At 43.2% G+C, this 16,639-nt stretch overlaps 1 protein-coding gene across 8 annotated transcripts; it reads right to left on the minus strand.

Annotated features, from left to right (window-relative positions):
- Positions 1–1,524: 1,524 nt before the first annotated feature.
- ANKRD34B (ankyrin repeat domain 34B) lies at positions 1,525–16,581 on the minus strand. 8 transcript variants are annotated; one of them, XM_019652590.1, is made up of 6 exons: positions 16,108–16,581; positions 15,072–15,213; positions 13,187–13,269; positions 12,722–12,790; positions 10,614–10,695; positions 1,525–5,954 (listed from the first exon to the last, which is right to left on the minus strand). In XM_019652590.1, the coding sequence occupies exon 6, from the start codon at positions 5,929–5,931 to the stop codon at positions 4,390–4,392; it is 1,542 nt and encodes a 513-aa protein (XP_019508135.1). In that variant the 5' UTR covers positions 5,932–5,954; positions 10,614–10,695; positions 12,722–12,790; positions 13,187–13,269; positions 15,072–15,213; positions 16,108–16,581; the 3' UTR covers positions 1,525–4,389. The 8 variants fall into 8 exon arrangements, with proteins under 8 accessions (XP_019508135.1, XP_019508134.1, XP_019508137.1 ...); XM_019652589.1 differs by lacking the exon at positions 12,722–12,790; XM_019652592.1 differs by lacking the exon at positions 12,722–12,790 and having other exon boundaries at positions 1,525–5,957.
- Between the last annotated feature and the right edge of the window lie 58 nt (positions 16,582–16,639).

Here is a 16,639-nt window from a genome sequence, read left to right on the forward strand (position 1 = left end):
AAAAAAAAGAGCGAAAGCCTTGACCAGACACTTTGAAATTTGGTTATTAAATACTATTATTATTTTAAAGGCCTTAATGTACAAGAATGCATACACTGCTATGTAGACACTGAGAATCTACATTATTAATATGGAAAGGTGTTACAACATACTGCAGTTTGCAAAACAGATGTATGGTATTATACTATTTATGTAAAATTGTATGTCTGTGCATTTATATACATAGGGAAATATTTGGGAAGACATTTGTAAACACGAAGTAAGTAAAAGGTTAAGTACTACCTACCTTTCCCCCTCTGGGTTCTTGGGACGAATGTATTGGTGTTGAGATCCCAGAGCATTTGAGAATTACTTCCCAAGCCTGGCTGAGCAGTCTTAGCCCTACAAGAGACTTTGGTATGAGATCCAATTGTTCAAAAAAATCAAAGCTTTTAAAAGTACAGTAGTTTATGGTTCTGTGGGAGTGATGTAATTGCTAATTAGCCAGGTGTGTACTTATTTATCCAGTGGGAAATTGTTAAAAGTTATTCAGAACAGGTTGTTTATTTAAATCATTTGTTGGAGCTAGGACCTTGGATTTTTTTCCTTGTAATTAAAAAAATTAAGTACCTAGTGAATAGGTAGAAAAATGCTATCTGTATCTCACCTTGAAATTTAAGATGTGAACCTACCTTTTTGGAAGCTACAATGGGTTTATAACCATAAATTCATGAATCAATGCAAGGAAAATAGCTGACTGTTGAAAGATGAGGGTAGTAGTGCTCAAGACTTTATCTAGAAATGGGAGTAGAACGGATAAGTGAAACCAGGAGGAGTTGATAACCAAGTCTCGGAAGGAGCAGGGCGGATCCAGGAGCCCCAGGGACCTCGGCAGCAGGAGCTCGGGGCCTTTGTTCTACTGTCCCACACGGCACTCTTCCTCTTCACTGTGATGGCTTCTGTTTCTTTGTACCCACCATTCTTTGGTCCAGAGACCACCATTTGTCCAGTCACTTGTGTCTTTCATGAGGGAGACACATGACAGGACTTCATGGCCCAGTTGGGAACTCTGTGGCGAGGGAGGTGGGCAGGCATCTGAGTGGTGTCTTCTGTGCTGAGGCTGTGCCAGTAATTCAGAAATGATTCCTACCTCAAGGATCTTACAATCTAGTAGCGAGAGACCTGTACACGGTAAATTGTCTATTGGCTGTAGTTACTATGATGGAAACATACATCAGGTTGTGGTAAGAGACAGCAGTCTGTTCTGAGAGAAAACACCTAAGTTGTGTCTTGAACAATGAGCGAGATTCACCAGATACACTTAGAGGGAAGGGCCTTTTAGGCAGAGGCACATGAGCAGTGGGCAAGAGCCGGATCTGATCTGCTCAAGTAGAGTTGTGGAGGCATCGTGCTTTGGGCAGGACATTTAGGCAGGAGCCAGATTTCTTTACCGTGTTAAGCAGTTTGCTCCTTTTCTGTAGGTCATGGGAGTCACCACATCATTTAAGCAGGGAAAGCTCTTATCAGTTTTGAGTATGAGAAAGGTGATTACAATGGCAGGAGGAGAGTTCGAATTCTTGAAAGGAGATGAAGCCCTGAATGAAGGTGGTAGCAACAGGGGATGGAAAGTCTCAAGAAATAGAGGAAACTCTAAGAAGAAAGAACTTGGAAGAGTTTTTAAACTAGTTGAATGGGGAGGATGAGGGAGAGGGAAGAGTCTATTGGGTTGTCGGAAAAGTCATGACGTATTGTTTCTATGTTTTTCATTGCAAAAATGCATCATGACTTTTCTGACAACCCAATAGTATATGTATTTTTGGCTTCAGTAACCAGGGTCAGGTGGTGCTACTGACCCAGTCAGGATAGGACAGAGGCCAGGTGTAGCTATATTTCTCAGTGATTAGTTGATATTGCTACTTTATACCAACTTGCAAAGAAAAATGAAACCCCCATCTGCCTGGCCCTGAACTCACCTCCCCACTCTAACTTTAGAAAGGATGCTCTGCTTTATTTAATTCTACCAGTTTCTTAAAGAACCCTCCCAAGAAATTGCTACTTTTCTTCATATTTTAAATTATTTAAAAATTTTAAACAATGAAACTACCCCCACATTCCCACCATCAGAGCAGAGAGAAAACAGGGCTTGAAAAAGGCTCACCCAGCCTCCTGGCCTCTAAGGATCCTCCTGTCTTGTTTCTGCATTTCTGTCTTTCATTTCTATGCTTCTGCTCTGGAAAGGGACCAGCCTGGCTAAATCTGGCAGCTGAGCTGTTCTGGCTTTGGTTGCCACTGTAGAATCTTCATTAAGGCTGGACATTGCCCCTTTCTTCTTTATCCCTTCCCTGGGGTAACAGTTCTACAAAATTAATTAAAATATTGGCTGAAAGAGTCTGTTGCTACTTTGTGAATTCAAGAGCTAATTTAAAAAGTCTGAACATACATATCTGATTCCTTTTGCAAACATTTGTGACTTATCATTGGGATGCCAGTGATACAGTCCACTTAAGGGTGAAAAGCTCACACAACTTCAGGCCCTAAGTGTTCTTAGGATTGATAGATGACTAAAAACGCTTCCAAATATGGCCAACAAAGTTTTAATCCTATTAAATATTATTTTCCATGTTGGGATGAGAATAGCAGCAAAAGTTACTCTTTCTTAGTTTTCTGTTTACTCAAAGTAACATGTGGCACAATTTCTAGAGATTATGTTGAAACATCATTAGTATTTGAGATAAATAAAAAACAGTGATAATCAAAGTGACATTTTAAATCTTTATTGATACCATTTTGTTCATGAACTAATCTATTTACATATTCTTCCAAGCTGTGTCCTTACAACTTAAAGTCAAGCTCTTTTCTCAATAATGAAACTTTCAAAAAGGGTTTAGCTACCTATAAACATCACGTATAATTCTAAGTTCTGAATCAAAAAATATTTCTAATATTACTGTTCTTCAAAACATTAAATGGAACACTTCCATTTTTTTTTCAAATAAAAGCCACAAGAAATTTATTACTATCTACATTACAACTTGCTTATATCAAATTACTAAGAAAAGCATCATGCCAATTGTTATGATCTCCTGTACTGATAAAAGGCAAAAAATAAAGTTGTATATGACAATCATCAAATAAATACATTCAGGTTTTATAGTTTGATTTATTCTTTGTTGTAAACTGCTAGATTGATAAAAGGATTCTTTGTATAAACACCATATTTTGAAATGATACAGATAATATAGTCATTTTATGATAGCATGGTATGTTTGTTAGAAATTATTGACAGGTCCTAAAATACTACGTGATTGGAATGTCACACTAAGGAAATTATCCTTATAAAGCCTTATTATAGAAACGTCTAATTATATATCCGAAATAAAAAGATATTGTTGTTTAACATTGACTGAATATTTAGTACATTTTATAATTAGTTTCTACTGGCTTTCTTAATTTCAGCTCACCTAAGCTAATCTAATCATATTTTTCTTTTCTAAAGTGAAGCAAGCATTTAGTTTCTATTTGTGATAAAACCCAAACGTTTAGATTTTTTTTTGGTTGTTCTTAGAAAGACAAGAATAATTTGATATAAGTAAAGAGCAATGCTTTTTAACTTTTATGCTATCTTATTGGGAACCTATGGATAGGCTTAAAAAAATAATAACAGGAATTAAAGTATATGGAGAAAGAAGAATCCCATAAGATAACATTATTTTGTTTAAATGTTTAATAAACAAAATAAAGCAAAAAGCAGCACACAGACACTTGGCATAGATAATTTCTAGCATGTAAAACTGATGTGCCATAGGACATTAAGCTGACAATATCAATATTAGCTGCCCAGTCTACTATAATGGTTGACCGTGAAAATTTTTCTTAGATTTCCACCTACCTGCAGTCAACATTTTTGAAGAATTAGTCCTTTCTTTCTTTGTAGTTTAAGCTTATAGATCATAGAACATTTTATAGCTGTCAATGTTTTCATTTATGCTTTTGGCATCACGGAAAATGACAATCTTATTTATTATTGAAATTTAAAAAATTGATTTGAAAGCAATTTTTTAATAAAATATTTGACAAATCTGAAAAAAAAAATTAAAGTTATCTGCAACATATATGACCTTCTTTCTTTGCTGACTTTTGTTATTAAACACTTGTACCACATAGTTGCTAAATATTGGAAGTTTTGAGAAAAATAGCTTTAATTTTGTTTGAGAAAATTCCCTTACTAGAAACTATATACTATCTGTGTGTCCACAGCGCCTAGTATGATACACAGTACGTGTTGCTCCCCCTAACCGTTATGGACCAACCAATTACAAGATTTAAAAGGATGAACATTTGAGATTTCTTCTCTAGTTCTCTATTTCTCTGATACAGACATATGAACAAAATGTGTTTTTTAGCCATGTCTTAAAAATTGACTAACTGCTTGATTTGTTCTGTTTGCAGTGATTGTCTCCTTAACAACATTTTTTTACTTTTGAATTCTTTAGGGAAAATAGGAACTGTTGGCATAAGCACCTTCTGACCACAAGAAAGAAGGCTGGGAATCTTGCTGACATTGGCATCTGAGATGGGATGGTGAGGATTCACATTCAAGGGTGGCAGAAATCCTGGTCTGGTTTGGGGAATACTGTGCTCTAAAGGGAACGCTCCCGAACCACGTCTTTCTAAAATCGCGTGACTTCTCCTGCTTAGGGGGCCTGGGGGGATATTCTCCAACAATTCTTTGGACCCTGACAGCAAAGAAGGAGATGGTGAGAGGATCTTTTTCTTTCCTGTAAGTGCTTTGCCATCTTCTAAAGCTGTAGGGATTAGACCAGCTGAGAGCTGGGAATCAGAGCTGTAGTGATTGGCCCCTGAGTTTCTTTTTTGAACTATACTTCTTAAGGTGGAAGCAAATATGACCTGATTAGCGTCTGGGTCCTCGTCAACAGGGATTTCCGTGCATTGCTGATTTCCTTCTGAAAACAATGATTGATAATTTATTTCATCATAGGACATCTTTCTTGAGCTGGCCTGATCAAAGGCTCTTAGCAAATGTGCCGTGTCTTTGACATCAATACTTTGGTGCCTAGTGAAGAATCGCTTGGAAAGCGCCAGCCCATTGGTTTTGTAAGATAATTCTTCCTCTGGAGTAATATCTTGGAGCTCCTCTTGCAAAGAGGCCACTCTGTTCAGGTGCATTAATGAAGGGGGACTTTTGATCCAGGCTGGAGCCTGGGGTAGCTTGGGCCCATTAAGGGCCAGAGTAGGCTTCCTAACAGGGGAGCCTGGGTCCCGGGTATCATCGCTGCCTCCTGAGAGCTCCAGGTCTTTAAAGCCAAAGAGTGACATTTCAGTTTCAGAAGAATGTGAAAGTGGCGATGAGGCTGTTTTTATGTCTATTTCTGAAGGAGTGGCACAGGCAGCTGGGGAATGACACCCATCTATATCCGCAGGAGGCATATTTAAGTACTGTTGGGTAGTGTGCCTGCCAGAGGGCGATTTTGCTGTTGTTATGATAATGACTTCCTTCCCCTTTGCCTTGCAAGCACTAAGCAGAACTCTCAGGGTCTCTCTATCTTCTGAATTTATAGCATACACGAGGGCCGAGTAACTAGAATGGTCTTGCAAGCTGAGGTCCGCCCCACTCTTTAGGAGCAAGGAAACAACTTCAGGGCCAGCCTTTTCTAAGCAAGCATGCATCAAGGCAGTTTTCCCAGACTTGTCCTGTATGTTGGGGTCAGCATTATTTTCTAACAGGTATTTAACCATTTTGGCTTTACTGACACTCTGGTGATCAACATGTTTGGTCTTACAAGCGATCATTAAAGGTGTTTCCCCACGGTCGTTGCTCTCATTGATGTAGGCGCCACCTTCTAGCAAGAGTCTTGTGAGGCGCAGCCGGCTCTGATGGACCGCTTTAATCAGGGAATTTCCATCACTTGAAATTTCTGCGCCTTCATCCATCTTCAAAAGTCAGAAATCAATGCCTGCTTACCAAAGAGATAAAGATCGAAAGATTAGTCAGAATCAATGTCCCCATTTATATTCATGTTGTTACAATTTCTGAAATGTGTAGAGGACATAAATGAGATTATGTTACTAACACATACAGGGCAAAATGGTGAATTGCAAAATAAATTTTAGACTAGTAATAAGTGTTAGGAAATTAGAAACTAAAATTTACTTTCAAAATCTTCATTGAATATTTATGATGTATCACCAACCTAGTACTTCCCTAACTCCCAATTAATAAAACAATAATTATTTATTTTCTACTTGTGCAAAATATATTTAAAATAATGCTAAAATGCAAATTTAAGCAAAAAAGCCAAGATTCTGTGAACTTTCAACTGAATCAATGAAAATACAGCATGTTTATTATGTCAAAACTCCTTAGTTTTAAATTATTACTTAAATGTGCTCTTTAGTTAAATAATGTAACTATTGGTAGATTTTTCAATTTGAGGGGCATTTCTAGGTTTCTTTTAAAGGATGAAAAATTATTTGGACAACAAGACTTTAAAATAACTGACACAATGTCTGGAATTCACACTGAGATAGGAATGGTGAGCATGTGATTATGTATTTTTCTTGATTCTATTTTTTAAATCATACACTGACTAGATTATGGGGTTAGCAACATAGTGTCGCGTTAAATTTTGACAGCAGTACATTTACTCCGAAAAAGGAGTATTCTAAGCTAGAAACATGAATGAAGACATGTAGACTTTAGAAACATTTTATTTTTTTTACCACTAAAACTGAAAATTATTTCTGCTTATTTAATAATTTAGATTCGAACTCCTTCAACAGATAATTCTATTAGGTGATCAGAACTGGGTCTTTATTCAGAGCTGAGGAAATGTTTGTCTTTCAACAGCCTTTAGAGCTGGGGAGAAAAATCAAATATAGTTTATATAATCTTTAAATCTAATTAATTAACTAGTTTTCAAAAATTGAGAAGTATTATTTATTCCACTCATTTACTTTTAAAATCAAGAATATGGGACATAACTTTCTACTGGATAATAGAATAGATGGTAAATATAATGACCTCTTAACAAACAGAAGAAGAGATGAAGAGAGCAGGAAGAAAATGAAGAAAAAGGGGAAAGACAGACATACACACAGAAATTAATTCAATTGTTAAACAGCTACAAACTCCTAATACGTGCTGGGCATGGAGCTACAAAGGTACAAGCCCTAGCCCTGAGGAGCGTACACACTTGTTTGGAAGAGATACTGTATAAGCAACGGGTTATGAGTTAGAGTCATGAGAACACACAGGCTTTCATGGTTTGGGGACTCAAGGGGGTTTCACAGAGGCTAGCCATGAACTGGGTCTTGAGGACTGCATAGGAGTTTCACAGACAGACAAAGGAAGAAAAAAGAAGCAGAGACTACTCCTTGTGCAAAGACCAAGAGTCTTAAAACAGCACAGTTATTTATCATACATCAGGCTCTAGTTATGCTGATATAACCAAACTTTAGGAAAATGTTTTAGCAGGTGGTTATAGTTAGAATGAATATGGCAGAACACACACGTCTAATTTTGCCCCTTCCTGAAACCCCCTGAAACTGAAGAATTTTTTAAAAGATATAAACTCACAAGGGTAGCAGGAAAAGGAGAGAAGACGCAGCGGGGCCCAGTGGTAACTGACTCTGCCAACTGACTCAAGTCATTGGTGGTAAAGCTGTGAACTAGGCCCAGTCACCCTGCAGAACCCTTGAAAGAGGCAACAGCATGAAGCTCTAGAACTGGGGTGTGGAGAGTACAGCTAACTTAAGAAGGACTAGTGCAGAGCTGCTCGCTACTCGTAAGTGTGATCCTACTTTGGACCTGCAGCAGCAGCATTACCTGAGCTTGTTAGATATGCAGCATCTCAGGGTCCACCCTAGACCTGCTGAGTCAGAGCCTACCTTGTAACTGGACCCCCAAGTGATTTGTATGTACATTGAAGGTTGAGAAGTTCTGCCTCCGGTCATTCCTCCATTCCCAGCCACTAAGAGATAAGGAGACTGCCTTTCTACCCGAGAAGATGTCCAGAGGTTAATTCTCCAGAAATGTGAAACAGGATCTCTGGACTGGGAGACACCGGGCATGTTTGATGACAAGAAAACGGGAATAAGTGATTTTATAACCTACTGACCACTGAATGAAGGCATCACAGCCTTCTCGCCCAACTCAGCTCCAAGAAGGCTGACAGCCACACCCTTATCCTTTATCAAAAATTGCTATACTCTTCTCTCAAGAATCTGACCAGCCTGAGAGAAGATGACCACAGGCATTCCCCAACATGCCACCCAGATCTCCTACAGTGAGGCTCAAAGGTGACAAGCCTCACCCATGTGCTCAAGGCTTCTCACTGGCTTTTTCATCCAAGCCCTTTGATCATGAGCAAATAGTCAAAACAAAAAACAAACACAAGAGCCTCTTACATTAAAAATACAGAACCAGAACAAATAGAAAAAAAAGCAATTTGGAGGAAACAGATATAAGTCAGGAAAAGAAAACTGCAAAAGCTTCAAAGGGATAAGATGTTGTCACCATGAAACAAGATTTTATGAAAAAAGAATATTCAGAGACCATAAAAAGAGCTCTCAAAAGGTAAAAACATGACACAAACTGCAAAACTCTGTAGAAGGGTTGGATAGTAACGTTGATAAAATCTATAACAGTTAAGCCAAATGAACAGAAGAGGAGAAAATAAGAAAATTAGAGGACTAGACCAGGATATCCAACATCCAGCTAACAGAAGTGCCAGCAAGAGGAAATAGTGAGGGTGGGGGAGAGAGGCGAGCACGAGAGGAAATGGTCAATGAGATCAAGAACATTTTCTAGACCCGAGGGACATGAGTTACCAAATTGAAAGGACCCAATTAGAACATAGCACAATGAATGAAAACAGACCCTGACCATGGCACGTGATTATACATTTCCAGAACACTGAGAGAAGATCCTGTAAACTTGGGGGCCAGAGGTAGGGGAAGGGGGTGGACAAGTCACATACCGAAGGATCAAAAATTAGAATGGATTCAGATATAACACCAAAAATGAAAGACAATGGAGGACTGTTTTCTTAAATCTGAAGGTCAAATGATTCCCAGCTTAGAATTCTATATCTAGCCCAGCGGTTCTCAACTTGTGGGTCGCGACCCCTCTGGGGGTCGAATGACCCTTTCACAGGGGTCGCCTAAGACCATCGGAAAACAAAAAAGATACTTACATTATGATTCATAACAGTAGCAAAATGACAGTTATAGAGTAGCAACGAAAATAATTTTATGGTTGGGGGGTCACCACAACATGAGGAACTGTATTAAGGAGTCGCGGCATTAGGAAGGTTGAGAACCGCTGATCTAGCCAAATCAACAGTCAAGAATTGAATGCACTCTCAAGAATCTACTGGAAGATGTCGTTTACCAAGATGAAATGGTAGAACAAGAAAGAAGAAATGAAAGACCAGCGGCTGGACATCCTTAGAAGAGGCACCAAAAATCCCCTGGATGGTGATGAGAGGAGATGCCATGATAACACCAGTCACAAACATCATCTCTGAGATCATATTGCCATTTTACCATCTTGTTCTCTCCATTGAGGACCAAATGCTCAGGTGAGCCTGCCCTCAGTTCTTTAATCCACTTGCTTTGTCCTGACCATGCCTCTGCCCTCTCCTCCATGCCCAGCTCTCTGGGGCAGCCCATGGAACTCATTTTAGCCCTGCTCCACTGTTCTGCTCTGAGATCTGGGGCTAAGTCATGGTGAGGATAGGAGGAGAAAGAATGAGCAGCCATTCCCTTTGGCTATCTAGCACCTGGTCTACACTGCAGCCCTGCCAGAAGCCCTGCAATGGTGAGCCCCGCGTTTCCCAGGGCTCACTCAAGACCTCGCCCAAAGGGGCTCCTTGCCCAGAGATGCTGAGGTTAATTACAATCCAGAGACTGTACAGCTTATCTTCCCCCAAGAGCTTTCATCATGTATTGGGAATATTGACCTTTCTTTATTCGTCTAACTTTGGGTTATCTACCCAGTTTTTCAAAAGTAAACAATTTCTTTAAGAATCACACAAATGGGAAACAAGAGAAAAAAGCAGAGGGAATGAGTAACACAAAAATCAAGAGAAAATTATTCTTGGTGGGGGTAGGGGGAGCAATACAATTTGAGAGGGACACAGGGACTTTTAAGGTTCAGGTAATGTTCTATGTCTCAACCTGGGTGGCATGTATATGGATGTCTATTTTATCATTTTTAAACAGTACATATTTCACATACTCGTATGATATTACTTTTATCTATTTATTGTAAAATAGAATATGTATACAGAAAAAAGCATGGCGTTTTTGTAGGATATAATTAAAATTTTATAAAGAGTCTTATTAGGTCTTACTTTTTAAAACATAATTCAGTTTTTGTGGTATTATCAATAGTGTTTATACCTAGACTTTCAAGGAGGTTTAACTAGTAAGCTCCTGAAAAGCAATATTCAAAAGAATATCCTCACTCATTTCCACGTTAGTATCATTCATGATGCTAAGCAAAGAGCAACTACTCAGTATGCACATACATAAATACAATGAAAGTGAGTGCTGTGATTTTATGTCCCCTGTGCGATGTTCTATAAAAGCAATTCCAGAGCCAGACATACCTGCAACTCAGGAGTTAAGGAATTTTAGGATAGGTTGACAGCTTGGGTCCCAACTCAGAGGACTATTCTGAATGCAAGGCATCTGAAAAGAGCTCACATGAGACAGTGATCCAAAAGAAACCTTCTTTTAGCATTTTTCATGTACAAATGGATTTAATAAAGAGATTTAGAGAAATGAATGGAAACATATTAAATACAGAAACCACTTATAACTGTAATTCAAGTAGAGATACAGTATCAATAACATAAAACATCTTTGACCAAAAGTAGCATTTGAGAAACAAATACTCAAATGAGAACAAGTTGTCAGATGCCACATTTTAATATTATACTTTCATATAATAAAACATTTTTTTGGGCCTACATCACTTTCTAGTCTATAATTCCTTCTTCTTTTCTCTTCTTTCCTCCTTACTTCCTTCTTTCCCTCCTTCCTTCCTTCCCTCCCATCTTTCAATTAAGTCTTAAGAAGAAACTTTTGGAAAGACTTTCCACCTTTTCATCTATCCTCATGTAAAAGCCTTTCCCCACAGCACTAAACCTGACCACTTTCTGTCAAAACTCTCTCAACAAAGTTGTTGTCAGGAGGTTCTGGGAGAAGAAGGGGCCTGGCAATGCACTGCCAGCTGGGGTGCCTGAGGGGAGCAGTGCCAGAACACAGTCCTGTGAAAAGGGAGGGTGCTGTGGGCTCCCGGGCCTCAGAGAAGCTGGGCAGTGGCACCACTAGCTCATGGCAGCGAGCAAATCTTTCTGCTCTGTGGACACAGGCAGAGCTCCTCTCCCAAGAACTGGAGGACCGTCCAGCGAAAACAACTCCACGAGGCTTACTCTTTGTTGGTTATAAAAGCCCCCTGGATTGCTCACTTTTTAAATTGTTCACATTTAGTACAGCGATTTTGAAATTGTTTAAACATTAAATTTTTCAGAGAAAAAAGTTGTCACATAACTTTATTTTCCACATGTGCACGTGTTCGGTTTCCTAGTGTCTCATTTGTAATCAGTGCCTTATCGGAACAATCCCCTTGTCTTCATGCCCTCATTCCTTTCAGTTGCTTCTTATATCTGGCCTCAGCCATTTGCACACCAATAATGCTGACACTGAAGTTTGACTTAAATTTACTCTTCCTAGAGGTGAGTCCTACCTCTGATGAGACCACTTCTCTTGCCTCCAGTTATCCTAGTTCAGAAATGTCCTGGCCTCCTGTCTCCTGTGAAACATCCTCACTGGGCACCCAGTGCTGATACCGTCTCCACATTCAGTCAGACCCCTGTGTTACAATCTCGCTTATCAATGATCCCCACATTCAGTTACACCTTCCAAATTGATCACTGTTCAACTGGAGGAAGTTCAGGGGTCAGACACACCCAGATTTCCATCCTGACTCCCCCGACTCACTAGCTGAATGCCCTGTTCAAGTCTCGCAGCCTCTCAGGGTCTTGATTCCTCATTTGTGGAAGGACAATCATCTATTCATCCCCCGGGGTGTGGTGATGAAATCAGACATGTCTAGAAAAAGCCTTTCTTGTTGTGCCTGCCTACTCGCTGCATTCTTCTTTTTAAAAAAATGTATCTCAGAATTTAGCTTTCTTTTATTTTTTATCATGTGTCTAATCTACAGCCTATTAAAATAATAGATAAAAGACTTAAAATGTTTTTTTAGGATCTGCAAGTAATGTTTTGTAAACATAAATGGAATCTACTAAGGGAAATACGGAAAGAAAGACATCCTTTAAGTGCATTTTCCTTGTAATTTCCAAGTACAATAATTTCAAATTATTATACAGTATTAATTATTAAACAGCTGGATAAAGGGCTTTTCATTTTAAAATTAGAACGTCTTTAACATCACTTGCAATTCACCATGGCATATGTAGCACACTTTTGGTTCCTCCCTCTACTCCCAAGACACCACTAAAATTACATTTAGTTATTAAAAAAATTAAAAAGATATAGTCTAAAGAACAAGGAAAATTGGAGGAGAGATATCAGATTAGCAATTTCAAACAAACTTTGGAAACAGAGGGGGATGGTGGCACAGTAAACTGCCTTAGCACAGCAGAGGCTGTGACCAGGAAGCACCAGGGAGATACAAAGGCAGCGAGCTTACCCACAAGACGCATGAAGTTTAGGGTGTGGAGGCCCCAAGTGACACAGCAAGTGGCAATGAGACACAAGGCTGAAAGAAGAGGATGGCTCAAAATCTGTGGACAGAACAACTGGACTCCCAGTACTTTAGCCCACCTCAAGTAGCAGACATCTGCTCTTTTAGGTAAGGAAACAAAGATTTATTCTCTGAACAGACTGATCAGAAAGGCTCCAAACTTGGAGGCAGCCTACTGAAAATGGGAATAAAGTGAGAGTCTACAGGCTGAATGGTGGGTCCCCCACCCTACCCCACCCCCAGCTCTGTGCCCTACTACTGGGAGACCAGAAACCAGGAAAAAGAAGTAAAAAGCACTGGATCTTAGAATTATGAGCCGTGTTGAAAATATCTGTCGATAAATGAAGCAATTCAAACCATAACTACATTCGCCCCTCCAGACACCCACTCTAAATGGAAATAGAAAGTTACCTGAAAACATTATTCAAAATTTCATACTCCACTTATGTCTTTTCTCTCCCTGGATGAGTTTTCTGTCAGCCAGCTGTCAGTTCCTATGAAGGAAAAAATCAAAGCTATTCAGAGTTACATAAATACCAATAATGTGTCGCACGCATCTCTCCCATTTGGAGTCTATAGATTTTTTCATTCCTTGTTAAGACATCCCTCCAGTGTTTTTCAGTTAATCATATTTCGCTGATTACCAGTCTGTAGAAGTGTCTGGAATGGATCCTCTGCCTGGCAACCCTGTGGGTGTCTGCAAGATACAGCCTACCCTGCAAACACTGCTGGCCCTGGGAGGGTCTCGGCACTCAGCGGGTCAGCGCCCCCGTTGTGTGCAGATGAAGAGGCTGAGAGAGGTAAGGTGAGAGAACTCTCGCAGTCACTCCTCTCACTCACCTGCTCGCCAGGGCTTATTTAGATGTTCCTGTATCCTTTCTCTTCTGTCTCCTTGTTGGATCACCAGCTTCCCACAGAGTAGGGTTCTGCTTTGAGTATCTGATTCATGTGGTATCTAACTGCAGTGTTACATGGGCTGAGGTGCTTTTAAAAGGCATCTCAGAGATGATAGGCTTGGCCTTTCCTGTGGCTTTTTCTCCCCGTGCCACCTCCAGTTTTCCTTTCATTTGGAGAGAGATGTTATTTTCCTTTGAGCCTCATACTCCTCCAAATTGGTGCTCTCTCCCAAAAGTCAGCTGTCTGGCAGTGGTGGGGGAGGGCAGCAAGGGGATGGAGGTTAACCAATGGGCTTCAAGCTCAAGATTCAGCCCCACACCCTTGCCCTAGTCCCTGCCTTTGTGCTGCCCAAACAGGGACAAAGTGCTCGAAGGAGGCAGCAGGCTGTGTATCAGAGGCCTGCGGTCTGGTCTGTGTCTTCCCAAGTTACCCACCTTTGGGAAGCCCTTCCTCTGAGCCAGTTTCCTCACCCCTAAAGTGGGGATAAAATCTTTACGGTAGATGATTGTGAGGATTTGAAAGATCCTAATACACTTGCCAATTAATTTTTTTAAATGTCAATTTCTAAACATGCATCACTAAATCAGAGTCCACCAGGCTGGTGGAGCCTGACAATGTGAGACCAAGGCCCCTATACCAATGGGCTCTTCACTTTCCGTGAGCATAAGAATCACATGAAGAGTTTGTTAAAAATAAGATCCCAGGCTCCACTCCCAGATATTCAATGGGGGGTGCTTGCTATGTACATTTGGAGAAGATCTGTGGCAAACTCTTCATTCTTTATTCTGTTTTCCTATTTACTATCAACCCCTGCCTCAGGCTCCCACCAGGCTGTCTCTGTCATCGTCTCCAGGTAGCTGGTGCTCAACTTCGAGTGGGTAGAGGGAGCCCACAGACCCAGAGAAACGTACAGCCTTGGGTTGGAATGGACCAAGGACTGGAGGTGGGCTTCCCTGTCCTTCCCAGACAGAGCGGCAAAAATCCAGAGTCCCAGAGGACAGCCCAAGGCCAGGATGTGCAGGCCAGCTACACTTGGAATGAGGCAAGCCTGCCTGCCACAAGCAAAATGTCTCCTCCCCAGGCAAGGTAAGGGCCAGGGCCAGAACAAAAGATGAATCAGAGACTGTCCCGGGAAATGGAATGACTTACCAGGAAAAGTGTTCCCCCGGGGTATCGGCTTGTAAGAAATAATTAGAAACTGCCCAAGGAGAGGAGTAGCTGGTAAGGTTTGCTGTATTTCCCATACATACCCCAAAAGGGCTGGTGTCTTCTCCCAGTTTCTTCCACTGCCTCCAGGCTTCTGGGGCTGCTGGGCCCTGGGCCAGCCACACCCCCACCTCTTTCAGCAGACCCCCCCCCCCAACTCCCAGAATATAGACAGACGGGCACGCAAACCTACACCTTCAAGTCTCAGGGAACCAAGGTGATGGGTTTCCAAGCTGTGGAGGATGCTGGCAGCGTCTCCACGGTCCCCGCCGCCTCTGGGAACCAGCTCGTTTCCTCAGTTTTTCCCGAGCGCAGCAGGGAGCAAGCCCGAGGTGCTGTTGGAGAAGGGCAAAGGAAGGTGATTGGGGCGACAGCACCAGGGTGCCGATGGGGGCGGGGTACGCGTTTCGCCACCTCATCTCTGAGCCAAGCCGGCGGGCCGAGGCGATCACCATCCACTCTGGTTCAGCCCAGAGTCGCTGCGGGGCGGTCCCCGCGCCGCCCGCCGGGAGGACGCGGCCTTCCCTTGGGAAACGGCTCGCCCGAGGGGAGCAGTCATTGCCCCCATCCTAGGGCAGGCACATCTCTGGACTCCGGCTCTCCCGTAAGGAGGTCCGGGGTCCTGGTGCCAAAGCTGTGCGCGCCCGAGAGGCGCCAGGACCCGGCTGCCAGCCCCTGTGTGGTTCCCATTTGTCGAGCCAGTGGCAGCAAACGGCCCCGCAGCCCCCAGCCCGCCCTCCGCGCTCACCCTGCACCTCCCACAGCCCGGCCGCCCGAGGCACCTGCGGAAACGTGTCCAAGTCTGACCCTTCGGCACGCGCGCCCCAAAGGCCGAGCGCGCGCCGCTCCCGCTGCGGCGCCGACCCGCGCCCGCGAGGCCCCTGCCCAGACCCACCCAGACATCCCGCGGCCGCGGGCAGCCTCATCCATCCCCAAGCGCGGCGAGGGAGAGAAGAAGGCGAAACCCACATCCCGGTGGGGTTCAAGCCCGAGCCGCCGCAAAGCCCGGGACAGGCCCCTGCAGCCCGGGGACCCTCTCCTGGCGCCGGGTCTCGCTCGCCACTCGGGGCACTGCAGTGTCAGGGTGCGCTGGAGGTGCGGGCTCCCAGGGCCTAAACGCACCAGGCGCGGTGCATAGAGGCCGCCCTGGGTGCCCTCCTCCCGGCAGGCAACACGGCAAACCAAAGTTTCCCCAAGTGCAGCCTGCAGAGACGGCGCTGCACACTGACCTGGGACGCACTGTCGAGTCGGCGGCGGCGCCTCCCGCCTCCCTGGCTCTGTCTGCTCTGCTCCTCTGCACCAGTGGCCCCAGGGCGCCGTCCGGACTGGCTTGTGGTCTTTGGCGCTGGAGTCGCAGATCCGGGTAGGTGCCACCTTGTCCCCGCCCCTGTTCGTCTGAGACATGCGAAGCGTTGGAACAGGGACCCGGAGGCGCGCACCTCGCTAGACGCCCCGGCGGCACGGCGCTTCCGCTGGGAGTGACGCGCTGGCCTTGGGCTGCGCTGCAGGTGGGGGCGGCAGGGCCAAAGTGGGTTTGGGCCCCGGGAGCCCCAGCCTGGCCTCCCAAGCTTCACCTTCTGTCCCCACAAGTAGTCCTCTCCCCACCCCAGCCTGGTTCCCCTGCGCTTTGGCTGGGGCAACTTGGCCCAGAGCAGGGACGCAGGGTCTTCCCCACTGCGGGGAGATGGCCACCCCTACATCCCTTACATCCAGGCCCCTGGTTCCCACTGTTCATATCTACGTCCCTCCCCTTGCGCCTCC

Source organism: Hipposideros armiger, unplaced genomic scaffold, assembly GCF_001890085.2.
Source record: "Hipposideros armiger isolate ML-2016 unplaced genomic scaffold, ASM189008v1 scaffold_182, whole genome shotgun sequence".
NCBI lineage: Eukaryota > Metazoa > Chordata > Mammalia > Chiroptera > Hipposideridae > Hipposideros > Hipposideros armiger.

Bases quoted from the DNA above. Each gene is read 5' to 3' on its own strand.
- ANKRD34B (XM_019652594.1), bottom strand. From the start codon at position 5,931: ATGGATGAAGGCGCAGAAATTTCAAGTGATGGAAATTCCCTGATTAAA.